Raw genomic sequence first — 23867 nt, 5'->3', positions numbered from 1 at the left:
CGGTGAGAAGCCGAGGCCTGGCGCCAAGGCTAGGGTGGGTGGGGATGCTCATGTCCATATTTGAAACGGACGAGGCTAATCATCATCCTTCCCTGAGCGGTCACGGCTTCTTATACCCATACCGCCGGTGGTTGTCTGCAATCCACCATTCGGCCATATGCGCAGCGTCGCGTGCCCAACGAACGACCTCTGGCTCCCAGGGTGCATCTTCGGGATGCGGACGAGACGGCGTGATCGTGATGGGGGGCGGAGGAGGGCCGCCGCCTGGAGGGGGAGGGTGGTGAGGGTGATGGCCAGGGGGAGGAGGGGGAGGAGGAGGGTGTTTGAAGAATTCATGGCCATCGCGCTCGACGAGCTCTTCGTCATGCTCGTCGGGAGTATTGCTCTTGTCATCCCGATACTCGCGCCAGAGCGTATCCATGAGATCGAAGAAGCTGAAGCTCGTCAACGGCTTCTTCTCCTGGGGATCCTTTTCGATATCGGTGAACCGCCACTCGACGTCGTCGATGAGTGGGACGACTATGCGCCACTGAGGCCGTGCAGCCGACCGGACGGCGAGCCACGACCCGCCAGTATTCATGACGCTGAACTGCCAGTCCTGCATGCCGTTTGCCTCTTGGAAGAGGGGGCGGATGAGAGACTGGCCCTCGTAGAGAGTGCGGATATCCCGTGCCGCTTGTGTGGAGTTGGGGCCGAGAGAAGAGGATTCGATCAGTAAGTCGATGATGGTGGGGACGATCTGAAGGGAAATGACAGGGTCCTTCACTTCGATAGATGGTAGGTTTGGGTGCGCCAGAACTATGGGGACGTGGAAGGAGCCAATGTGCGGGTTGCTGTAGGGCGTGATCCCGCCGTCATTGGGGAGGGAGAGGCCGTGGTCGCCCGCCATCACGAGGAGGGTCTCATTGCGGACGCCTTTCTCCTCCAGGATATCGATGATCTGAGCGATCCAACGGTCCGCAAACCCGATCGTATTCAGGTACTTGTTCATATCGTTGTTCTTGCCCTGGAAGGCCGGGCCCATGATGTTCTCGTACTTGTCGTCCGGCATGCCCCAGGGGTGGTGCGTTGTTCCGGTGAGATGGGCGAGGAACAGACGCTTATTGTTCGCCTCGGCGTCGTCGAAGGCGTCGCGGATGTACTCCTTCAGCTCTGTATCCGGGTAGCCATAGTAGTTGACCTCTTTAGACTTAACCGGGTAGTGCTTTGCACCCGGGTTCTCGATGCGCTCTTTGGTATAGATATCTCGGAATCCCAATCGTGGCGTCAGGAGATCCTGATGGTCATAGGTGTCTGTGACCGACTGCATCCAGATCGACTCCCATGGCCAAGTGCGGTAATCCGAGCCGTTGGTGATGTCAACCTGGTGGCTGAGTGCGTTGACGACATGCGGCATGCACGGGTTGTACAAGTGATACTTGTACTCGCGGTTGAAGTCTGCGACGAGCGGTGAGATCCCGCAGACCGTTCCGGCCACAGATTTAATGGTATATGTCCCTGTCGTGAAGGCGTTGCTGGCGCTGATCCCGCCGTACGATCTGCGCTCGCCGTCACGGTACTGGTCAAAGCCAGAGTCAAACCCAGTGAGATACTCGGCCGTGCGAGTGAGGTTGGCCACTGTTCGCACAGCGCTCTCTGGCATTTCATTTCCGTCAAACGAGTCCACGATCTTGTTCCACATAAAGGAACCGTTGCGCAGAGGAAAGACGTCGCCTCGCGTGCTCTCGAGTTTGAGGAGGATGACATGCTTGATGTTCACCTCCCCACTGGCCAGGACGTCCTTCAGTTCGTCCAGGACCGGTACCTGGAGGTTTGACAGGTGCAGCGGGTCCTGCGACGGGGTATAATGCTCGCGGTTGTTATGCCAGTCCTTGAACCCAGGCAGCGTCTCCTCGGGCATCCAGTCCCAGTTGGGGGGTTTGCCAAGAGACGTCTTACCCTCGAGCCACGCATAGTCGGGGATATTCCCCGCCTGCTCGCCCAACGTTGGACGGTGCATTCCAGCAAACGGCGTCATCGGAAGGGCGCTGGAGAGGAAAATATACGACGGGTACGGCGGCCGCACGCTACGCAGGAGGCCCAGACAAAGCAACGGCAACCAGACCACCAGCCGTTTGATGAGCGATATGCGCTGCGGCGGCCGCTGGGAATAATCCGAGTAATCATCATCCTCGTCGCTCTTGTAGTCGTGGTAATCCTCGACGGCGATCTGCTCGTAGACGTCCGGGTCGGGCAGCGTCTCGCTGCCCAGCCGCCTGCGCCAGATCCGCGACGACAGGCTGGCGGCGCGAGTGAGCAGTGGTCTAAACAGGACCTTGAACGGTTCGGCGAGGATATGCAATACGCCGCCGACGAGCCGGTGCAGGAAAGGGGCAACAAACCAAGCGATGACCGTCATGATCGCCTCGACGATCAAGAACCCGGTCAACCCCGTGAGCAGAGTGCGGATTGCAGCCGCATCACGGTGGAACGATTTCGCCTGCCGCCAATTGATTTCTGCACCGGCCGTGAAGAAGAACGAGATATTGGCCGAGGCCATTCCGGACATGGTCAGACTAACACAAGCAACATAATTAGCCACGCAGTCATCTCTGAAGCAGAAACCAAGTACCTAAACGGAATCACGACCAGCGCCGCCAGAGCGTCCAGCCATCGCCACGGGAATTTCTGAGTGCAAATCCGGATCAGAAGAGTGCACGCGACATCCTGCGTAAAGAAGGTGACCCCCCAGAGCAGGAACTTGTCGGCCGGGAGGGAATGCAGATGCGCATAGAGATGCAGCGATTTGGCAGAGAAGAGTGCGAGCAAGCTCAGTGTGAAGAAGAAACGCCGGGTCCAGTCCCAGAAGACATCGAAGAAGGCAGCAGGCGACGACCGCAGACGGTTCCAGACGGAGATGCAGCTGCGATAGAGCTTGAGTTGGTGTACGGTTCTCATCTTGTCGCCGCCCGGGATGAGAGCCGCCGCTCAGTGCATATTTGAACGACCAAGGGAAGGGAAGGCAAAGCAAGAGAAAGAAAGAGAAAGAAAGAGGTATCGACGGAGACAATCAAGTAGGAATGATGAAAAAGGATGAGGGTCGAGGTGTTGGAGACGAGTGGTGAACGTGGCAGAGATGCAGCTCAAAAAGACTTAACAAAGAGTAGACAACTCCACATGGAGGCGCAATGCTAGCGCTGGGCGTAGCGCAAACCACGGCCAAAAAGCCCGTTTGGGTGTTTCAGAGCGATTTACCTTACATAAATTGGGCTATTGGACCCTGGACCCGCTGCCATTTATAGCTCAATTGACCACGATCCGTACACAAAGTACAAGTACAAGAGGTAGAGGTCAGCTTGTGTTCTGCCAACTGCCGTATGGGACTGGTGCGAAGTCCAACTGTTCGCTTGCCCGCGTCCAGGAACTTCTCCTATGACCGCCCTCGTCCATAGAAGACTTTTTGCCTCCCCCAGAATAACGTGACCACCTTCTCTTTCTAGATAGCGGTCGAGCCCGACTGAGACCACTAGAGGGTCCAGCGTTTCCACCAATCAGCGGGCGGCATTCTGAGCCTCGACGGCGGAGCTCCCGTCGTCCCATCAGAGTCCTAGTGTGGTGCGGTCTCTTCGAGACCGCCCAGGAGACGGGACCCGATAATGGGAAACGGTGGAAAACACAGGCAAAAGAGTGTAAGTAGGATCATCATGGAGGATCATGATGTCAGAACCGGGTCGTCTCATTCGCAACCATGGGTGGCAGCTGAGCAACCGACCCTTGACGCGATTTAAGCGTTTCGCTGTTGGACCGCAACTGCTCCACTGGGTCGGCCGCACAAGATTTCGCCAAGGCAGCAACAGAATGACACCACTCGAGCCCCTTTCAACTAAAAAATCTGCGGCATTACTGCGGAGAAAACTAAGCGATCGGCCGTCTGCGCCCATCTCGGCGCCGCCGGATCGCTTTTTGCCAAGGCGATTTTCACGGTGATGTTTTGAACAGCCAGAAGCTTCAAACTGAAACAAGCCCTGGACTGTCGATCGAAAAATCTCTTAGACGATATATTTAAGATATATTTGGAACCTGAGTAGAATATGGAAGCCTGAAAAATTCTTCGAACCCACATGTCTTACCAGTCAGCTTCAAGCTAGCACTGCCGCTACTCCTGAGTCATCCTAGCATCCTGAATTGGCTCCTTACTAATAGCTATACGAGACGCCAACCAATGATCGCGCTGACCGCCAAAGACCAGGTCATCGCTTCCCTGAACTACCCTGAACTAAATCCAACGAATCCAACTGCTCAACGCCGCCTGGACGCCCTGGCCCCCTGGAGATACCACCCCCCGGCCGCCACTGCCACGCTCAGCCCCAGCAGCAGTGTCGACTTGCTGACCGGCCATACCTCTTCCACGTGTCCGATCCTCGTCTCTTTCTTGTCGACAAACTTCTCGGCTTCCTCGTCGACGACGTAGTCTGTCCATCGCACCCGCGACAGCGCCTGCTGGTACTCGACCACCGTGCCGGGCCAGTTGTTCGTGATCCGGCCGTCGGCCGTTTTGTACCAGCTGTTGCACGCCGGGTCGGCGAAGTTGCTGTTCGCCAGGCGTTTCTGGATGTCCGCGTTGAAGGCGCGGACGATCTCTGTCTTGGGCTGAATCGCCAGTGATGCGCCGGCCTCTTTGGCGCGGATGACCGGGTCGATCAGTGCGGCGAGGTAGCGGCTTTGCGCTTCAATCATCAGAATGATCGAGTTGTGGCCCAGGTTCGTGTTGGGTCCGTACAGCAGCCCGAAATTCGGCATCTCCTCGACCGTCACGCCGTAGTAGGCCGTCGCGCCGCCGTCCCAGATCTCGGCCAGGTCGCGTCCGCCTGCGCCGTACACTTTGATCGGGTGCAGGAACTCGACCGTGCGGAAACCGGTTGCGTATACGATGAGGTCAAAGTCGGTTGTCTCGCCATCAGCGGTCTGGATGCCTGTCTCGGTGACGCGCTGGATGTTGCGCGTGTCCAGCTTGACATTCTCCCGGCCCAGCGCTGGGTAGTAGTCATCAGAGGCCAAAATCCGGCGGCAACCAGGTGGATAGCTGGGTGTGAGTATATCCCACAGTTCCGGCTTTGAAGGGAGGCCCTTCTTGATATGTCCGATGGCGAGCTCCCGGACTTCTTGCGAGTTTTTTGCGTCCGACTTGACGATGAAGTCGTGGCTCATCTCGCGGTAGAGCATCATGAACGCGCGCTTGCAGTTTCGGAAGAACGGGATAGAGAGCAGTGCTTTCTGCGCCGGGTGTACAGGCTTGTCGTCTCGGGGGATGATCCATTGCGGAGTCCGCTGGTAAACCGTCAGATGCGACGCTGTTTTCGCTACTTCTGGCACGATCTGAGTCGCAGTCGCTCCTGTCCAGTTCAATCAGCATCTATTCTGTCTACCAACATAATGGGACCCAATAAAAGCCACTCGACTGAGCATACCGTTCCCGATTACAGCGATCCGTTTCCCCTTGAAATCATACGTCCAGTCCCATCGCGCCGAATGCATACTCTTCCCCTTGAATTCATTCATCCCCTCGATATTCGGCCAGGCCGGCTGATTCAGCTGTCCGACGCCTGAAATGAGCACATTTGCCGACAGTTCGTATCCTTCCTGGAACTGGGCATCTTTCGCGCCGGACACGGACACCTTGATCTTCCATTTCCGGGCCTCGTCGTCCCACCGCGCCTCCTCGACGGTCGAGTTGAACCTGATGTGCGGGTACAGACCGTACTTCCCCGCAATGCCAGTGAGATAGTGCAGAATTTCCTCCTGGCCCGGGTACTCGCGTGTCCAAGTAGACCGCTGTTCAAAGGAGTAGCTGTACAGGGCACTCCAGACTGCGAAGCCAATCATTACCAATCATCAGTTATGGGACAAGCTTCGGCGTACCATCGCAAGCACAGCCAGGATATTTATTATCGTTCCAGGTACCCCCGACCGAGCTGCCCTTCTCTAGAATGACAAAGTTGCGGTGGTTGCGACGGAGAAGGTCAATGGCCATGCACATTCCTGGCGACAGATATCAGCAACACAACACCGTCAGGATCAAGGATTGCCAAATAAAGGCGACAAACCCGAAATCCCCGCCCCAACAATCGCAACGGTCGACTGCGTATAGTCCGTATTTCCGACTGGTTGATTGATGGTTGCGCTCCCCATCTTGGATGTCTGCGCGCGGAGTAGAGTGTAGTATTGTATAGTGTACTGTTGTTAAGCAAACAATCTAGATCGTCTGGATGGTGAGATAGCGTTGGAGATAGATCCAGGGATGCGCTCGAAGGAAGCGGACCGGGAGCGCCAGCGTTCAACGAGTCTAGAGTACCTTTCCCCGCCTTTTGGACGGACCGACCTCGGCTGAACCTGGGAAACGAGGGGAGCTCTAGCCGACAGGGGTTGTGCATCGTGCAGCGATCAGCCTATGAGGGTGGAGAAGGCAGCTCGTCGCTTTAACCATTGCGTTGGGTGGGTGGTACTGCCTGCCCTGGGGCATCTGCAGTGTTGCGTTGTGATCAGTGAAAGGTTGTAGTGGCAACCTTATCTACTGCAAAAGTCACATCAGGTGAACCAGGCATTAAGACCATGTGACCCCCAAGGGCAGCTAGTACCTACAACTGCATAAAAAGGCCACTGCTTTAAATAATACCTGCAAAGGCAGGAACAAACTGGTTCGCTGGCCGCCGGAAATATATAGAGGACCACTAAGATTCGCGTTCTTGCTACGCATGTTCGGCCCCTGGCTAGGCGCCGAATAACTGGTAAAAGTCGAATATCTGGTCATCAGACATTGAAAGAATGAGAACAGCATTATTAGCAGTGACCTCGAGCATATTCAGGCCAATTTTTGTGAAATGTAGTAGCATTGGTTCAATTCTATTGGCTTCGCCAGGCCTGCCGCACGAATGCGCCTTACACCTCGGCTCTCCTAGGCTGTAGTATCGGCACTCGGCTGGATCGATAGGCCAGCTTGTAGGGCAGGGTTGCGATCAACTTCTGGCGCGATGGGTCATAATCCAAGATTTGGAGGTGCCAGGTCGTTGCTTGAATTACGTAGATATCAGGGTGAGCGATGTGCATATAATATATAAATGACCCGAAGCTATTGCATGCTAGAACACCTAAGCGCGGCTGTGAAGATACGGAATGCCCGTCAACTTGAACGCCCTCTCGCTCAATACCGGCTCCGTTACCGGCTTGAATCGGTTATACGGACACTCCTTCCCATCCCTCTTCGCAACGTTCGATCCCGTGTGCTTCGCATTCGGCCAATGCGTCGTGCCGAGCCAATTCTCAAAAGCCTCCTTCTTCCGCACCAGATCCTCCTGACTCGCGTCGGCAACTGGCATGTAGCAGGTGTATATGCAGAACCTCGGCGTTTGACCCTTGGGGCTCAGGTTATAGTGCGGGGTGCGGGAGTCCCAGAGGAGGAGATCGCCTGGTTCCGCGCAGACCTTGACCCACTCGCAGTTGCGGTCCGCGAGCCATTTCATGCCTGTCTCGGTGAAACCGTACCATTCGGGCGTCCAGGCGGGGATGCGCTCTTCAGCGCGGATTACCGGGTCGCTGTGGAATTCGTCGGAGAGGAGATGCGCGCCGCGGCAGACGATCAGACCGCCGTCGTTGGGGCCGTTTGGGAGGAGGTTGACGAGTCCTTGGAGGCAGCGAAAGTCGGGCTTGTCGGGGTCTTGGTCTTGGTGTGGCCAGGGTTTGTTTGGTGGAAGGTCGGTGCGGCTGGATGGACACCTGTTAGCGTAGAGTTTGGTGGACTGAGGACTTCAAAGGCATACTTTGGGAAGCCAAAGTTAATTGCGTCGAAGGAGACGATGAGGTCTTTGTCGTTGTAGACTTTCTCAAACGCCTCGACGACGCCGGGCTCGCTGCGGACGTCCCAGACAAACTTCTCGTGGGCAACGCCGTAGTGCATGCACATGCCTTTCTCGTTGATGAGGGGAAGACGGTCTTTGTGGACCGTAGACGGGTCATTGCGGTCGTAGCCAAGGTTGCTGTTTCGTCAGTTGTGTTGGTGAATGCGGGTAAGAGGCGCCTTACAAGCCTTCCAGCCATGAGTGCATTTCGTCGGCATATTTGAGAGCCCGTTCTCTGGGAATGGCTCCTTTCACAACGGCAAAACCGTCTCGCGCGAGATCATCGCGAAAGTCTCCAAACTTAGGGTCTCTGCCATCCAGGCGCATGCGGACATTGTCCTTGGTGATGGTGACGGATTCGGTAACTGTGGCGGTAGACATGTTGGTTTGTTTAATGGCGGTCTTCACGGCATTACATCGACTTGAAGCGAAGCATTTGCGCAGTTTATACCACTGTTGCAACGACTGGTATACGTAGCATAGTCAACTGGGTTAACGCCCACCGCCCACATTTCCGTAATGCCCACTCACCGGAATGTGGAGGATGAAGGTGGGGGTGGAGGTGGAGGTGGAGGTGGAGGGAAGACACCAAGTGGGCGAAGCTGGTCAAAAGTTGGCGTTATCACGAGGATCACGAGAAGTGATCCAATCCAGTATCTTGCCACATTATGGAAACCAGCCGTCCTTTCCGCATTGTTATTGTCGGCGGAGGTATAGCGGGCCTTACGGCTGCTATAGCGCTCCGCGCTCGCAACAGGCAGATTATTGTGCTCGAACAATCAAGACTCAATACGGAGATTGGAGCGTTGATTTCGCTCCAGCCAAACGCGAGTAAGATCGTATATGAGACATTGGGGCTAGGAAAGGTGCTAGAAGGGGCGCGGGGCATGGTGGATGAGGGCTTCCGTGTTTACTCAACCGACGGAGAGCTGGTCAACGAGGTCCCGCTGACAACGAACGAATATGGAGCGAGTCGGATAGTCTATCATCGAAGAGACCTACATGATGCGCTGAAAAGAGCCGCACTGGCGACCGATAGAGAAGGCCAGGCGGTCGAGATCAGAGTCTCGTCCCGCGTGGTTCACTGTGATCCTATTAACGGAACTGTAGAGACTGAAAAAGGCGAGAGGATAGAAGGTGATGTCATCATTGGAGCCGATGGCATGTAAGTACAAGTCCTCCTTCGCGTTCAGACTGACAATAAGCAGACATAGCGTTCTCCGAAAATATGTCCTGGAGGACGACTTTACCCCATTGCCAACAGGCCACTCCGGTATGACCCAACTCAAAAAAAAGTGTTTGCAATAGCTAACAGCTGTAGCGTACCGCCTCATGGTAAGGGTGTCCGTGACACGTTGAATCACGCTCACAAGACAGATCCCTTCAGACGTCCTCGAAGAGCAAGAACCGGAATTCTGCCGCAGGATCAACCCTAGAAGTCCCTTCACCTCGATGATGGTAGCACATGACTGCCGTCTGATCATGGGCCCTGGCCGGCAAGGCGAAGTGTTCGGAATTGTTGCCCTGGTCCCTGATGGTACGTGCCAACTCCTGTTGAAATGAACTACCAGGCGCTGACAGTCGGCAGAGCGGATGAATGAGGATCCCAACGCGAAACAATCCTGGGTCTCGGAAGGCAGTCTAGAAGAGATGCTGGACACATTTTCTGAGTTCCCTAACTGGGTAACCAGTATTTTCAAGTAAGTTTGTGTCGACAGTCGTGAGCGCCAGCTAACTCGCTCAGGCATTCGCGGGACCTCGGATTATGGCAGTTGCGCGACATCGTAAGGGCTTCACCGTCTGATACCGAGTCTGTACTGATTCGCGTGGTGGTAGGATCCTCTTCGCACTTGGTACCGCGGCCGAGTTCTCCTCATTGGAGACGCAGCTCATGCGATGCTACCAACCCAAGGGCAAGGAGCGAGTCAAGCAATTGAGGATGCCGAGGCACTGGGTGCATTTTTCGCAGAACAGGTAGACAGCCCTTCTCTTGAAGAGATCGGCCCAATCTTCGAGGTATTGTGATCCCGCTGAAGCCTTGCTCTTGTCTTACGATTTGCAGGACGTATTCCGTAGTCGACACGACCGCGCGGGCCTGATTCAAGCCTACAGCCGGCAGGCAGCAAAACCGGGTACTGCTAAAGGCGCGAAAACAGTCACAATGTACGCCCCGCTCTTCGCGTCGTAAACACGGACTAATCAGGCTGTATAGGAAACCCGACGAATTCATGACGTTCAACTGCAAGTATCATGGTGCGAAGGATTGGCTACGGCGGCAGACAGCCTCCGCAGCGTAAGGCACTCAATGATGATGTATATTGCAAGCACTCAATGATGATGTATATTGCGGTAGAAAAATGTGTTGCCCGGTGACCTTTGTAGTCTGTGATAATGTCAGCCTGCGCGACTGGGCCAGCTGCGCGTACTCTCGTCACTGGTCTGCAACGCGGTCAATGAAACAACATTACTTCGCAATTGTCAAAAACCATCAATCGATTGGAGAGTTTCATGAGTGTAAACTCAATGAAAAGTGTGAGAGATGCATAGTATTGCTAGGAAAGGGAAGATGGCGGGGAAGCCGGGGCTGTGTTGGAGCAGCGAAGAGAGAGGCCAAGGGAGGCCTGTTTAGGCTAGCGTCGGCAGAGCAAGTCCACATGACTCCCGACTGGCCCAACTTCTTCATATGCCATTCTGCACCCATCATTCGATCTTTCCGTGTCAGATCATTATATAACAATCAAGAATGCCTCCATGTCCTTTCCAAGCAAAGCACCCCGCGTCAAGGACCCCGCTAGTTTACATCAGTGCCCCGAGTGCGACAGGGCCTACGAGAGGCCCGATCACCTAGCTCGCCATTTGGACTCCCGTGTGTTACAGTATATATCTCCTTTGAGGGTAAAGCTAACAGGCAACAAGATCGTAATGAGCGAACCTTTCGGTGTCCGACCTGTCATCACGGCTTCAACCGTAGGCACGTTGCCATTCCAGCCGCAGAAGGAATCAGACTGACTCAGGGCAAGGGACGTACTGCAACGGCATCGATTGATCCACACAAGTGGCACGCCTCTCAGCAAACACGCAGGGAGAGCGGTTGAGGCGTGTGAGCAATGCGCAATAGCGAAAGCGAGCTGTGACAACGATAGCCCATGCAATGTACGTGCTCAAAGGGGTTTAATGTCGGTTTATGCTCTAATTGATGGCCAGAGATGTCAACGGAAAGGAATACCATGTATTCCACGAAAGCAACGGCAGCGCCGCTTTAGAACAATGGCCAAGGCTACACCCGAAACCGAAACACCCCAGGGTCAAGGAGGAAGCGAACCTGATGTCGACCTTAGCACAGCACCGTCGATTGTATCCATCGCCCATAGTGGGAACTGCCAGGCACCGCCAGCCTTGGAAACCGGGATAAATCCGCTATACTCACCAGCATCGCTTGCTTCGCCTGTTATATCATTTCCTACTGGCATCTCCGATCAGAGTAATCCTGTCGATAACTTGAGCGAGTTTCCAGCATTTTTCGAGCACGTCATGATGCCATCCGAGCTTTGCTCAACTGGTGCCCCAGGCGTGCAGCAGCCGAGGGGCGTCTTGGATTTTATGTGTGACCCGGGATTTGCTACTGCTGATGCTAACTTATTCGGCTCCGATATTATCATGGACCTGGACAAAATATTAGAATACAATCCATCGCCTGCTCCAACATCATCAGACCAAGATCCGAACACTGAAGAAGAGAGCACGAAGAAGCGCGTAGCTGCATTTCGAAGGTCTTTGTGGTATGCACATGGTCTCCTGACCAAAACACACTATCTTACTTAACTTTAACAGGCTTTGGGTGCCCGAAAAGAACCAAAACGGCTTTAGCGAGGATGGCCAGATACCCCTCAGAGACGGGGACATGACGGCTTCCATCTCTTCGCTGCACAGATCTCGGCTTGAAGCTTTGAATATCCGTGGTAAGCTCACACAGCAGCTGCGGGATAACATCTTCCAACTTGTTCTCGCTACTGGCGGACCGCGGCTTTCCGTTCCCTCATTTCCAACCGCCGAGTCGCTTGACGCTTTGATCAAGATCGGTATCTCGAAAAGAACCGAAACAGATGCCTGGATCCACCCGTATACCTTGTACCGCCAGAACTCCAGGCCTGAACTCTTGACTGCTCTCGTTGCTGCTGGGTGTGTATGTTCTGCTATTCCGTCAGTAGGCAAGGCGGGTGTGCTCCTTCTAGAGATCGTCCGAGTCAGCCTGGCACACCTAGTAAGCGTATCGACTTATAGCCCCGAGAAGAATCGCTAACAATGACAGGTTGAATCTGATAACAGCGTTCTGCGAGATTTGCAATATTTTCAGGCTTCTATGATGTGGTTGGATATTGGCATTTTCTGTGGCTATAAACGCAAGATGCAGATAGCGGAAAGCCACCTACAGCCATTGTGCACAGTATGTATCACGCCCAAGAAGGTGAATATATCTGACAGAATCAGGCTTTAAGAAGGGCTGGAGCTTTTGACCGCTCATTCTACTCAGATACTCAGCCAGTACAAGATCTAGGCGGTGGATCAATAGAAGACGCCTGGTTACAGTGGATACAGCAGGAGTCATTGAAGCGGTAGGCGGGCACTCTTGAGCCACGTTAACACTACTGACCTGGATTCAGCCTCGCTTACCACCTTTTTGAACATGACGTGGAGGCAGCGGCAGCAATGAACAGGCCTGCACTGACCAGCTATGCCGAGTTTACCGTGCCCTTTCCGAGCGCACGTGATCTGTGGCTTGCCCCGACGGCAGCTGCCTGGAAGGAACTCTTGGAGACCAAGTACTCTCATGCCGTCTCCTCGAATTTATCTTTGAGGGATCTATTGTCTGATCTTTCTATATTAAACGATCTACCTGTCAACATTGACACAGGTGTAGTGAATTCCGCTGTGCTACACGGGCTGATGACCCAAGTCTTGATGTTCCGCCAACAAACCTCGCTCACGGACAGCCGTACCAATGATCGGCCTGTAACTAGGCTGTGGCTGCAGACTCGCCAGGATGATTTGTACGGTACTTTGTTGTCTCTGAAAGAGCTCAAGGCTGACCAGGATACTGCTAGGTCCCAATGTATCAAAACAGCGAGCGAAAATATCCAAAATGCCCCGCCGCTCGCAACACTTTTCAGCGAATTTGCTATGATGCACCTTCATGTTAATTTAGACTCAATCCAGCGTTTCGCTGGGCAGTTTGGAGAAATGGAAGCAAGACGCGAGTACCCGAAGCTCCGTGAGTGGGCCCTAACTAAAGAGGCTCGAACCTCGATTTGGCACGCTGGGCAAGTTCTTCGCGCAGCTCGGCTAGTGCTACCATTTCAACTTCGAGGGTTCGATAACCTCGCAATCTACCATGCTATATTAGTTCTATGGGTATTTGGGCTACTCTGGTGTGGTGAGAAACAGCGCGATAATAACAACACAAATCCAACAAGTGGCCATCCCAATCTGGCAGTCAGCCTGGACGGCCCAGAAACGGAGTTTATCAAGTCGTTTATTAACCGGAGTGTAGGCCAACCTGGCCTGACCCTCCACTTTGCCGGTGCTGGGAATAGCGCCGTTTTCTGTCCACTCACCAGTCCCCGCTTAGTGATGGATGTGGGAAGACAGGTTTACGAAGGCAACTTTCAAGGAGCAACTGATTATTTGCCGCCTCTGGTCGAAAACTTGCGCAACTTGATACGTGAGCTGGGGTGCTTGCCCTAGGAGTTGACAGCTGCCAATATTAGGCGAGCAAATCGCTATGGTGGGCATAGTGTGTGGGGGGCGCCCACTCTTCGGCTTGTCCACATCCGGTGGTCGCAATGGTCTCGCCCGTGGGGTCTCCGCACTCTCAACAAGTCTCCGCTTCTGCGCAGAATGACAGTGATGGGGTAGATAAACTCTCAGTCCTCCAGACCAAGACGTTCTGAAATTGGCACTGATTCTACGCCGCTTCGCAACCAATGGAGGAGAAAGGGGCCATTGAGCTAGCAGAGAATGTGGAAGATGGAAAACCTAACTTTGAACTCGGACAAGTTCTTGTCGATGGTGATGGACAGATACAGCGGTTGCCTGTACCCAGCAAGGACCCGAATGATCCATTGAACTACACAAGGTGGGAGAAGGTCGGCATCATTGTGAGCTGTTGCTGGTTCTGTAAGTCATTCGACACTAAACGCGGACGAGATCTTGTGCTGATGATCCCTAGCGACAATGTCTTTGTCAGTTGTTGGAGGCCTAGGGGCGTTCCTTGACGTCCTTTTCCAGCTTTACATAGCCGAAGGACATAGTACCAATGAGGTAGTCTGGTTGTCTACTTTCCCCTCTCTTTTTGTCGGCGTCGGTCAGTCAATCCGCTTTTTCCACTATATGTTCCATTGCTGACCTAGCAAGGTAATTTTCTTGTTCTTCCGACCGCTCTGCTTTACGGTCGAAGATTCACAACAATCTTTTCGACAATAGTCCTTCTCGCAGCCACCATTGGTTGCGCTGTCTGCAATACCTGGGAACAGCATCTGGGTTTGCGGATTCTCCAGGGTCTCTCAGCTGGTGTAACTGAATCGGTGGGTTTCCTGCCTCATACCAAGCGTTGCCCACTAACATCGGCTCAACCAGGTTCTGCCTCTCGTCCTAGCTGAAGTAACGTTCGTGCATCAACATGGAATGGTATACGGCATGTATTGGGCAGCACAGAGCGCCATTACCGGATGTCTCAATCTAGCTGCTTCCTACGAAGTGGCAGCTCTTGGATGGAGGTGGTACTACTGGGTCTTTGCGATCACGATCGCCGTCGGCCTTCTCCTTGCCATCTTCTTAGGTTTTGAAACTAGCTATCGGCGCAGCTCCCAATTTGTCCATGGTCGCATGGTTGTCACAGACCAGTTCGGCGTAACTAGGATGCTCAGCGAGGACGAAACACGACAGTATCTCGACACACATGGCCACCCAGACAGTCGCAACGACGGCCATATACCGGAAGAGCTCCGGCCAAAGAAGACATACTTGCAAATGCTAGTCCCATGGTCATCGCCAACCGAAAGTCCCCTGACCCTCATCCCCCGAACAACGCTTCAGATATTCTCAGCCTTCTTGTCCCCCGGCATCCTGTACGCAACGCTCGTCGCCTCCGTCGTCCTCGGCTCCTCAATCGGCATGTCCCTCTCCTACAACACAGTCCTACAGTACAACTACCACTGGCCCGCAGAATCCATTGGGCTAATCAACCTCGGTGGCGTCTTCGGTGGCTTCGGCGGCATGCTCTACGCGGGCTTCTTCGGCGACAAATTCATCGTGTGGATGGCGAAGCGGAATGGCGGGATTCACACACCCGAACACCGCTTACCCCTCTTTATTCTCCCTGGTATCCTGGGAGTGGTGGCCCTTCTCCTCTACGGATTCACAGCGGATGGCAGCGCAACTTGGGGCGGGCCATATATGGGCTGGACGCTCTTTCAGATCACCTTCGTGGCTGTGCTTATTCTGTCGACGTCATTTGCGGCCGAAGCATGGGAGAAGAATCCCGGGCCGGCCATTGTGGCTGTAGTCGGCGTGAAAAACATCGTTGCGTTTGCGTTGAGTTATGGGATTAATCCAATGACGGAGATGTATGATTACCCCGTTGCGATGGGAATCCTTGCGGCGATTGTCGGCGGAGTGTTCCTGTTAGGAGTGCCCGTTTATTTCCTGAATCCAAGAGTAAGCTCTTCCGTTTCTTCCTTGTCTCCTGAGTTTAAAATGTGGTCTAACGAAGGTCATCTGTCACAGTGGCGGAGGTGGATGGAGATGAAGGAGCGGAGCCAGAGACATACAGCGAATTGAGCTGGCAATCATCGGTACTTTAGTCTGGATTTGTTTGAGGACTATCGCTTTGCGTACTTCGAAGTGAATTATGGTTGAAATGGCAGATCACACGTAAATATGCAATATTGGTGGACGTTCTTTCACCCCCATGAAGTATTGAATATATCACCAAGTAGCTATACAACCGTACGAGATTTCTACTCGACAGAACGAGACAGTAAGCCATATAGGACAACTGTACGGAAAATATATATAATAACGCTAACGTCTTTGAATCTATGCAGAGATTGAGACGTATTCTTGATCGCCATTACCTGCCGAGCTGCCGATCATTTCTATGAACCGCTTCTAACATATTTGATTAACCACATCTCTAAATCCCTACATGAGACCGGAGCAGGACTCCGAGCACAGCATTGATCAAGCAAATTCCGGAAAGGCATCCCAATGCGTCTCGCTGGCAGTATCAGCCGCTGCCAACTCCTCCTCTAGACACCGAGAACACCCACACTTAAACCGGAATAATCCCTGCAAATGGCGCCTCCGATCTTGGAGCGAAACATACTGCGTCATATCAAAGTACGAAATGCAACACTCCTCCCCTGCAGCAATGTCCTGTCCAGCCGTAAAGACCATTCGACCATGTTTATCTGGTTTGTGGATTATCTAAAAGAGACAGGTATCAGCTCTGATAACTATCACTGTCGACAGAGGTAAAGGGTAGGAGTGAGTTGAAGCACAAGAAACATACATTTGGACAACAAGAATGATTCGCGATCGAAGCACGCGGATACACTGCCGCTCCAAATTGTTCGCCTCTACTGACCGGCGGATTTGGGGGCGGAAAGACCCCCGTTTCTCGCGGATAGAGGCCGAATGAGTTTGCCTCTTCTTTGCAGATTAGCGCTAGAACGTCGGAATTTGATAAGCCGTGTGGGAGCGTCGAGCTGCTGAGGTACTTCTTAACGAGAACAGTCCACTCGCGGACTTGAGCATGAGACCAAGTCTCCGGGGTGCCGCAGAGGGAATCAATAGCGAGCCAGCCGAATTCGAAACGGGATAGTGATGGGTGTGAGCCGTGAGCTTGTGGGTTGTCCTCGATAGTATGGGGATAGGAGGACTCCGTGTATCGTCTAGATAGGATTCGAACGATTAACCAGAGCATGCCGAAGTTGTACTCCCCCCATTTTGAGAGTAGGGATGTGGTGTATTTTGCTAGCCAGGTGCATTCGAAATCATGTCTTGCTTTGTCTGTTTCCTGACAGGAGTCATTGCACCAGAATACGTCTTTGTTGCAGCGGTTTGGACATCGCGTGGCGGTGTCTTGAGAGATAGGGATATTGCATTGGGGATTGCTGCAGATTGCCTTTCGAAGACTGGTTGTTGTTGCGTCTACGTCGGAAATTGGGATAATAGCATAGGGCGGGTCGATGAGAAGAACCTCGCCTCGTTGAATTGGTTGAGCTGCTTGCAGTTGACGGCCCTTGTCAGGGTTCACGCTCTGTGCTAAATGGGGGTGGACCCAAGGCAGCATAGTCAAGCAGACACTGTCTAGTTGGTTCGGCGGTTACTTTGCCGACTGTCTTTGTGGTTGCAATCCGGGATTCTTTGGGTTAATTGTGTGTCTCTATTTTTTTTTTTTTGCGCCGCAGAATGCCGGCGGCGATATGCGAAATTCTCCATCACGAGTTGGACCGGCCCACTTGATTCCGTGGAACTGAAATTAATAATGGTTCTCAATCTGTGTTCTAGACCCGAAGGACGAAGCCAATTGGCCACTCATACTGATGTTCCGTAAACCCGCGTGGCCGGACCCAGCAATCTGATAGGAGTACAAAGGAATGCAGAGTGCTCTAATGGATCCCGCTAGCCGGATTGACCTACGATAAGCTTTGCTGCAGCGGCAAGCTTATCTCGAACCAGGGTCCGGAGCATGGAAGTGCTAGTATGAGAGACGTTGGACAATGTCGGTATTTCTGCAATATGCACATTATGTAGGACTGTGACCAGAACTAATGCAGGTCGTGGGTGGTGCGCTGGTGATGCTGTGCGACAGAGCTGTTCCTGCCTGCTGCCGAACGGCTGCAAGCTGCTGCTAGTTCCTGACAGCAACCACGAACAGCCGAGGATAGCGTAACAACACCCTTCCATCAAAGGACTTTGGATATAATTGCTCCAGACGACCCAGGTAAGCCTTCAAGAACGACTCCCGATCCGGCTGCGACAAAGGGTCAATGAACGGTCGCAGACCTGTCCCCTTGACCCATTCTACGACAGCCTTATGATTCTCCAGCGAATGGTTATAGTAGGTATGCCAGATGTTCACCTCAGCACAGAGCGGCTTCAGTTCATCGTACAGTTCATGCGGCGATTGAAAGCTTTCGCGAGCAACGGATTGTAGCGTGCTCGACCACGGACCATTGGCGGCAATTTCACGCATTGTGACGTGCGATGGCTCAGCTAAATTGTCCGGTACTTGAAAGGCAAAGACGCCGCCTGAAGGCTGCGATTGAATAAGGCGTCTGATGATTTCCAGACGTTGGTCCCGCGGTAACCACTGGAAGACGGCGTTGGAGAAGAATAGGTCTACCGGATCTTTAGGTGTATACGTACTGAGGTCATCGACTGTAAACTCGATTCCCGGGAGTGTTTCGCGAGCCTTCCCGATCATATCTGGGGACGAGTCCATTCCTGTCACACGGGCATCTGGATACCGGGATACAAGGACGGCTGTTGAGTTGCCAGGTCCGCAGCCTAGATCCACGACGCGATGTGGTGAATCGAGTGGAACCTGGGCGAGCAGATCACGAGCAGGCCGTGTGCGTTCAGCCTCGAACTTGAGGTATTGTTTGGCACTCCAGTCGGATGCCGCCATGGTCCGTGAACAATGGAATTCGCGAGAAGTGAATGTAAGCACCCGCCGTAATGATCGGGCCGTGAAGGACATGATGCACGCGCAAACTATCGAGGTGGTGTCTTTCTCGTGGCTGTAGGTGGTTGTAGTGTGTGACGGTGTAGACCGTGGAGACCCCAAGAAAAGAACTGGCGATAATCGGAGATCGTGGTTGACTCAGCCAGTGGTTATGTGCCGATTACGGTGATGAGTCAGCGACACGTGCCGTTCTCGAGACTCTCAAAAAGTGCTTCCCTCGAAACATCAAGATCACAACACGGCGAAAGCCGACTGCACGTCAGCCTCCTTGACCCTGCTGTCTATCATCTCCAGGATCCACTTGCTTGAGGATACTTATTTTGATCTAGCCCAGCACAATCGCTGCTGCTATGATCATGGGTCTCAGATCGCCCTTTTTTGGAATTCGATTCCAGTCACGCCGCATGCTGCACGGATCGCAGTGAGCTTCGTGACGAATAAAGCTTGGCCACTGTCAAAATTTTCAGGTGAAGGATCCGGCTGAACCACATAATGAGGGCTATTGCAATAAATCTGCATGTTGTGATGGGTCGTGGCGATCGAGTGGAATGGCTGCAGGCTGGTTTCCCCCACCAGAGCTGACGCCAAGCAAATGGTTCAAATCGCCCCCGTGCATGCAGAATGCATATCTCTTCACCAGTCCGCACTACTCCGAAGTAGATTCTCGTCAGCAACCAACTCTTTTGTCGAACGCCTCAAGACAAAGATTATCGGGTTTGGCCGACCGCTATTAAATCATACCGGATCGAAGATCGACTGGTTCCGAACACCGCCCGCGCCAATTAATCAAGAGCTCCACAACAATACCATTGAACGTGGTGGTCCGGGAGGTCGCAGTCAAATAGGGATGCATGATGTAGATCATGCTATCCTTCTTGAGGAGCGTCTAAGGAATACCCAGCTCGACACCACGGATCAAAGCGACTTCGGATCGGACTGTACCTCGAGAAATACCGTGTGCGAGGCTCTAGCTGCTTGGTCACTATTCATAATGTGTAAACCTGGTGCAGATCAAGGATAATTGGCATCTCCGCTCCGGAATCTGATCACAGACGCAGGGTCAGACATAGGCGTAAGCTTAGTTCTGATCTATCTCCTTTGCTATTGGTTGTCATTGGTTGCTCAGTCTTGCATTTCGATGTAAGCTGCGGATTTTCTGCAAGTTTCGCACTTATGGTGCATGCTATGGCTCATCCGGACCCTACACGACATTTTACTAGGCCTGAGCTCGAGTCGAGCTGGACTCTCCAGCGCGTCGCCCCTGGCCTCTGGTCTCTAGGTCGTTATTTGCGCGGCTAGACCAGTAGCCACTCATGATCATGGTTGCAACTGTCCTATTAATAGGCCATTAGTGTGATTATCCATGGTGCAGGGCCACCTTAGGACTGTCGAGAACAAATGTCTGGTCTGACAGTGAAGCTATCCGATGACCTGCATGATGGTCAGCTTGTCCCGCGGAGCTTGTCAGCAGTGTATTGCGCAAGTTATATCCCATTCGCTGTGATAGCAGCTGATGGCGCGAGCTTTTCAACCTTAGCGGCGAGTTCCGAACTACCCTGCCGCACCGGCTGTCCTGATGGTATACGTATACCTTGAGAGATTGGCAAGGATGCAAATGTCGTCTGAACCTTCATCACTCTCCATCAATCATCATAGGCGCATACGAAAAGAACGCAGATATTGCTTTTGTGCGGCCAATGCTACCAATTTGCGAGTCTGCCAGTAAATGACCCGTTTAACCAGCGCACTTTCTTCGCCACGTTGTCCGTGACTTGAATTGCCTGCTAGCCAAGAGCTGACAGCACATCTACTTTGCAATGGCCGTCCCGCTTCCTATGAGTAGCTGTTTGTGTTCACAGACGGAATCTGGGCTCTTTTATCGCCAGTTGCAGTTTGGGATGCGCCTCTGTAGGATATAGATTACATCCCAACACTTGCATCATAAACGCCCCGCGATTTTTATCTGTTCTGACGCCAATTCAAGAACCGCTGATCAGAACAATCCGGATTGCGCGCCGGAGGACGGTAGCTCATACAGCTCACTGCTGCCATTGGTTTCTGCAATAGACTACTCAGGCGCATTGTCGCCACTTGACGTGCTCCTCGCTCGAGTCCTCAGCTTGAAGGCCAACCGGATTCCCCTCTTGCAACTTGTATTACTGTGACGAGGTTGCAGAGGGCGAACTATGCCTGATGCAAGATAAGGCTGGCTGCAGGTAGCGCTTGCAGTCAAAATCTAGTATATGCCAGGGCCCGTGACGTAAGATAGGCCATTATTGTGATGGAAGCATGCCCAGCAAGAATGCATACCTTGGAAGTCGGTTGTGATGCTGTCGAGCTCGTCCCGCCGCTCTGACGCAAGCGAGACGGGCCATTGGTGTGGGCCACGATCTACGTGATAATGATCCACTTGGCTGTATCTGTCTGCACGAACATGTACGCACTCGAGGCTGGCTGACACCCATGGTGTCAGGACTCTTGGATCCACTTCACACGAACCGTGACCAACCTCGGTCAGATCTGTTAGCCCAAGAAGGAAACAGCAGTCCAAGAACTGTGCCAGATCAGGCAAACAATCGAGAGCAGAAGCAGAGTAAAATCAGTCGCGGTCGATCGACCTATGATCTCTCGCACTGCAGATCATAGTGCCAAGACAGTCAGTGGCTGGCTACTGTACCAATGAGGAATATGTGATTAAGCACTGCCGACTATTGAGGGGTGTAGGGCGGTGGTATCAAGCTTATAAGAGGCCCAGTCGTCTCGCCGGCTAACCATTTTGTTTGCACATATCTTCCACCATTTCTGAAGAAATTTCCCACGGGTACGGCCGGCAACGACACGATTGCATAACCTCAGATGGCGTCCCCAGATCACTCTGAGCCCGGCGCCTTCCCCATGCCCGAAATGGCCGAGATGCCGGCACCAATCTTCTCACCTACGGCTGCCACCACCGCTATAGTGCCACCGCGTCGCGACGACCGACCTCTGAGAAGCTCGTGCGGCCAGTGCAACCAAGCAAAGGTTAAGTGCTCTAAGGATAGACCGACCTGCCGGCGCTGTGCTACACGGAATACACCCTGCGTTTACAGCATCTCGCTGCGCGGAATCAAAAGGCCACGGCCTCGCCAAGAAGCAGACCAGACCTGCCCACCAAAGGAAAAGAAGAGAGTCCTCTCCGTCCCATCTCCCGTCTCTTCAGAAACGCTGCCCACCACCACTGTCGATATCCCAGCGCAACCAGCGTGTCCGCCCGACTTCGGAAACAGTGATATCTACTCTGAAGGATTCGTAGATGATGATATCGCCGGTCTTCTTTCGTTGAACCCCTTCGATACTCCGCTCTCAGATCCGACAGCGTTTCCCTTTTCACTGGATGTTCCAGACTCGCATCCTGTTCCTTCGACTCAGCCTGCGATGACGATCCCTCTCAGCCCCATCTCGCCGCCAAGTTCCCGGGACGGCCACAGCCATTATGGAGCCACAGGCCCGACGACCACCACGACATCCGGCCTGAACTCACCAGTCCCAGCCCCAGTCACCTGCTGGTGCCAGCAAAGCATCAGCTTCAAATTAACCGAGCTCAGCATGCCAAAACCACCATCCAGCGCCTTCATCCTCGACGACTTCCTAACCGAGCACCGCGCCAACATGGCCCTCTGCACCAACGTCCTGAACTGCGCAGATCCTCACCGTACCCACGGCATGGTCCTTCTTACGCAGATGATTGCTCTCCTACATTATATGACGGCTGCCTTTGACCAGATTCTTCCGCGAGGCGATACGAGCGGGCAGCAGCAGACGCCTCCACCTCCGCCAACCCCAACACCGAGAGCAACCTCAACGTCGCCCATCGACCACCGCAAGGAGCAAATCAGCAATGCCAACACCCTCCGTGCCGAGCTCGCCAAGCTAGGCGTCCTGATCCAGGAATTTGACAGGAGGTACTGCGCGCTAGATAATTCCGGGTTTGGAAACGAGACGTTCCTTCTCTCCCCACTGTTTGCAAACCTGCAGTGGAAGACGCAGGTGAAATTTGACGCTGTGAGATCATGGATACCCTGGCTATAGACGATTCTCTCATTATACCCCTTGTTTTTTTTTGCGACTTCTATATCAACTCTCTTCTACGTGAAGGATTCGGTATCTGCTGGGCGGCTACTTCATAATTTATAATCTGAATACAAAATAGATATGTTTTTCCGTCTCAATCCATGCGCATCTCCCAAATCTCAGGCATCAAACCCCGTACGCTATCAGAATCTTCGATAGTGACCCAACGCCCTTCTTTCAATCTGCCCGTCTGCCTCTCTGTCAACCCTACTTATCTATTTACTGATCATCCAATCACTACATCAAAAGGGGAAAAGGAGACACCCTGCCCAAAATAAGCTCCACACTAAAGGGCCGAACCAGCAGTGTAACTCGCACCCAATCCAGCGGTGTCAGACCTGTCAGACTCCCTTCACGCAATCAGCCTCGATACGATCGTACTCTGTACCGATCCTTCTTGGTGCCACACCGCACAACGGTCCTCTGTAAGCCGACTTCGTGCTACGTGTTATGTGTTACGTGTAAGCCGCCATGGGAAAAAGCAACGCGTCAAGCGTTCGGCTACCAAATAAAGCTATCAGCTAGCTAGCAAAGCACGGAATACCCGGGTCTTATTCTGCCTAGCTCCGGGTCTTATTGTGTCTAATTTTGTCTTGTCTCTTGTGACCGGAGTTTTCAGTAATCCCGGAGATGTGGTGTCCGGCGCCGGAGACTGGAGATAGCATCCAGAGGGGCCCGATGCCAATCGAAAGGCAGGTGTAGGCGCAGCTTGCGTGATCGATTGGGCTAAGCATTAGCGTGAGATCGATGTGGGTATGCCCCACTAATTATTGAATTTCTGTCAGTTCGTATTGGAAATCGATTCCGTCGCGAGTGGCGGCAAATTCTTCAGTGCGGTTGCAGGGCTGTGCACGAGGCGGCTAGCAGCCTGATTTTTGCGTCGACGCGATTCGAATCCAGTCTGGAAAGAACGGTCTTTGTGTCAATGGGTTTCTCTTCGTTTCCTGCCGGCTCTTTTCTGGTGAGATGTCAGCTTTTGCTGTTGTTTGCTGTCGAGACATGGTGTGGTTAGTTGAGCCCTAATTCCTGATTTTTCCGCACCGCCTGAAGTCGCTGATCGGTCTAAGTTTACGCAGTAAGTGCTGACTTCTCCATACAAAACAGCTCCTCAATCAACATCCAAGGGCGGGTGTCGA

At 53.2% G+C, this 23867-nt stretch overlaps 9 protein-coding genes across 9 annotated transcripts; 4 read left to right on the top strand and 5 right to left on the bottom strand.

The window, feature by feature from the left end:
* Nucleotides 1-53: 53 nt before the first annotated feature.
* On the bottom strand, nucleotides 54-3257 carry BDW70DRAFT_33199 (sulfatase domain protein). The gene is made up of 2 exons (XM_073743779.1): nucleotides 2612-3257; nucleotides 54-2555 (listed from the first exon to the last, which is right to left on the bottom strand). Exons 1-2 carry the CDS (start codon nucleotides 2935-2937, stop codon nucleotides 101-103), a joined length of 2781 nt encoding a protein of 926 aa, XP_073596959.1. The 5' UTR covers nucleotides 2938-3257; the 3' UTR covers nucleotides 54-100.
* Nucleotides 3258-4074: 817 nt separating this feature from the next.
* BDW70DRAFT_33197 (flavin-containing monooxygenase) lies at nucleotides 4075-6563 on the bottom strand. Its single transcript, XM_073743778.1, has 4 exons — nucleotides 6084-6563; nucleotides 5899-6018; nucleotides 5448-5846; nucleotides 4075-5372 (listed from the first exon to the last, which is right to left on the bottom strand). The coding sequence occupies exons 1-4, from the start codon at nucleotides 6166-6168 to the stop codon at nucleotides 4279-4281; spliced, it is 1698 nt and encodes a 565-aa protein (XP_073596958.1). The 5' UTR covers nucleotides 6169-6563; the 3' UTR covers nucleotides 4075-4278.
* A 561-nt stretch (nucleotides 6564-7124) lies between these two features.
* BDW70DRAFT_159140 (uncharacterized protein) lies at nucleotides 7125-8252 on the bottom strand (the record flags this gene model as incomplete). Its single annotated transcript, XM_073740645.1, has 3 exons — nucleotides 7125-7737; nucleotides 7794-8009; nucleotides 8056-8252. The coding sequence occupies 3 exons, from the start codon at nucleotides 8250-8252 to the stop codon at nucleotides 7125-7127; spliced, it is 1026 nt and encodes a 341-aa protein (XP_073596957.1).
* Nucleotides 8253-8539: 287 nt separating this feature from the next.
* BDW70DRAFT_159139 (2-polyprenyl-6-methoxyphenol hydroxylase) lies at nucleotides 8540-10168 on the top strand (the record flags this gene model as incomplete). Its single annotated transcript, XM_073740644.1, has 9 exons — nucleotides 8540-9036; nucleotides 9080-9144; nucleotides 9193-9206; nucleotides 9249-9408; nucleotides 9460-9571; nucleotides 9616-9655; nucleotides 9708-9887; nucleotides 9934-10034; nucleotides 10084-10168. The coding sequence occupies 9 exons, from the start codon at nucleotides 8540-8542 to the stop codon at nucleotides 10166-10168; spliced, it is 1254 nt and encodes a 417-aa protein (XP_073596956.1).
* Nucleotides 10169-10228: 60 nt separating this feature from the next.
* On the top strand, nucleotides 10229-13757 carry BDW70DRAFT_167291 (uncharacterized protein; the record flags this gene model as incomplete). Its single annotated transcript, XM_073742188.1, has 9 exons — nucleotides 10229-10403; nucleotides 10594-10737; nucleotides 10788-10842; nucleotides 10892-11024; nucleotides 11076-11650; nucleotides 11703-12132; nucleotides 12181-12315; nucleotides 12354-12484; nucleotides 12533-13757. The coding sequence occupies 9 exons, from the start codon at nucleotides 10229-10231 to the stop codon at nucleotides 13611-13613; spliced, it is 2859 nt and encodes a 952-aa protein (XP_073596955.1). The 3' UTR covers nucleotides 13614-13757.
* A 95-nt stretch (nucleotides 13758-13852) lies between these two features.
* Nucleotides 13853-15707, top strand: BDW70DRAFT_159137 (major facilitator superfamily domain-containing protein; the record flags this gene model as incomplete). Its single annotated transcript, XM_073740643.1, has 4 exons — nucleotides 13853-14045; nucleotides 14098-14232; nucleotides 14283-14452; nucleotides 14505-15707. 4 exons carry the CDS (start codon nucleotides 13853-13855, stop codon nucleotides 15705-15707), a joined length of 1701 nt encoding a protein of 566 aa, XP_073596954.1.
* Nucleotides 15708-15867: 160 nt separating this feature from the next.
* Nucleotides 15868-17266, bottom strand: BDW70DRAFT_134506 (SET domain-containing protein). The gene is made up of 2 exons (XM_073736524.1): nucleotides 16441-17266; nucleotides 15868-16355 (listed from the first exon to the last, which is right to left on the bottom strand). The coding sequence occupies exons 1-2, from the start codon at nucleotides 17221-17223 to the stop codon at nucleotides 16110-16112; spliced, it is 1029 nt and encodes a 342-aa protein (XP_073596953.1). The 5' UTR covers nucleotides 17224-17266; the 3' UTR covers nucleotides 15868-16109.
* Nucleotides 17267-17395: 129 nt separating this feature from the next.
* Nucleotides 17396-18900, bottom strand: BDW70DRAFT_134505 (trans-aconitate 2-methyltransferase). The gene has a single exon (XM_073736523.1). The coding sequence runs from the start codon at nucleotides 18634-18636 to the stop codon at nucleotides 17785-17787; it is 852 nt and encodes a 283-aa protein (XP_073596952.1). The 5' UTR covers nucleotides 18637-18900; the 3' UTR covers nucleotides 17396-17784.
* Nucleotides 18901-21525: 2625 nt separating this feature from the next.
* Nucleotides 21526-23160, top strand: BDW70DRAFT_149578 (Zn(II)2Cys6 transcription factor domain-containing protein; the record flags this gene model as incomplete). The annotated part of the gene is made up of 2 exons (XM_073739033.1): nucleotides 21526-22647; nucleotides 23038-23160. The coding sequence occupies 2 exons, from the start codon at nucleotides 21526-21528 to the stop codon at nucleotides 23158-23160; spliced, it is 1245 nt and encodes a 414-aa protein (XP_073596951.1).
* Between the last annotated feature and the right edge of the window lie 707 nt (nucleotides 23161-23867).

Source organism: Aspergillus foveolatus (genome assembly GCF_047715535.1).
Source record: "Aspergillus foveolatus strain CBS 279.81 unplaced genomic scaffold BDW70scaffold_18, whole genome shotgun sequence".
NCBI lineage: Eukaryota > Fungi > Ascomycota > Eurotiomycetes > Eurotiales > Aspergillaceae > Aspergillus > Aspergillus foveolatus.
The sequence above is the reverse complement of the archived record's forward strand: the minus strand, read 5'-3'. Positions and strand labels throughout refer to the sequence as shown.

What these genes read in the sequence shown, in the direction of transcription:
- BDW70DRAFT_134506 (XM_073736524.1), bottom strand. Translation starts at nt 17,223, where the DNA reads ATGCTGCCTTGGGTCCACCCCCATTTAGCACAGAGCGTGAACCCTGAC. An exon ending in ATCATTCTTGTTGTCCAAAT is followed by an intron (nt 16,356 to 16,440) that starts GTATGTTTCTTG and finishes TGTCTCTTTTAG; the next exon opens with ATAATCCACAAACCAGATAA.
- BDW70DRAFT_33199 (XM_073743779.1), bottom strand. Translation starts at nt 2,937, where the DNA reads ATGAGAACCGTACACCAACTCAAGCTCTATCGCAGCTGCATCTCCGTC. An exon ending in CTGGTCGTGATTCCGTTTAG is followed by an intron (nt 2,556 to 2,611) that starts GTACTTGGTTTC and finishes TGCTTGTGTTAG; the next exon opens with TCTGACCATGTCCGGAATGG.
- BDW70DRAFT_134505 (XM_073736523.1), bottom strand. Translation starts at nt 18,636, where the DNA reads ATGTCCTTCACGGCCCGATCATTACGGCGGGTGCTTACATTCACTTCT.
- BDW70DRAFT_33197 (XM_073743778.1), bottom strand. Translation starts at nt 6,168, where the DNA reads ATGGGGAGCGCAACCATCAATCAACCAGTCGGAAATACGGACTATACG. An exon ending in TGTTGGGGCGGGGATTTCGG is followed by an intron (nt 6,019 to 6,083) that starts GTTTGTCGCCTT and finishes ATCTGTCGCCAG; the next exon opens with GAATGTGCATGGCCATTGAC. An exon ending in TCCTGGCTGTGCTTGCGATG is followed by an intron (nt 5,847 to 5,898) that starts GTACGCCGAAGC and finishes TTGGCTTCGCAG; the next exon opens with TCTGGAGTGCCCTGTACAGC.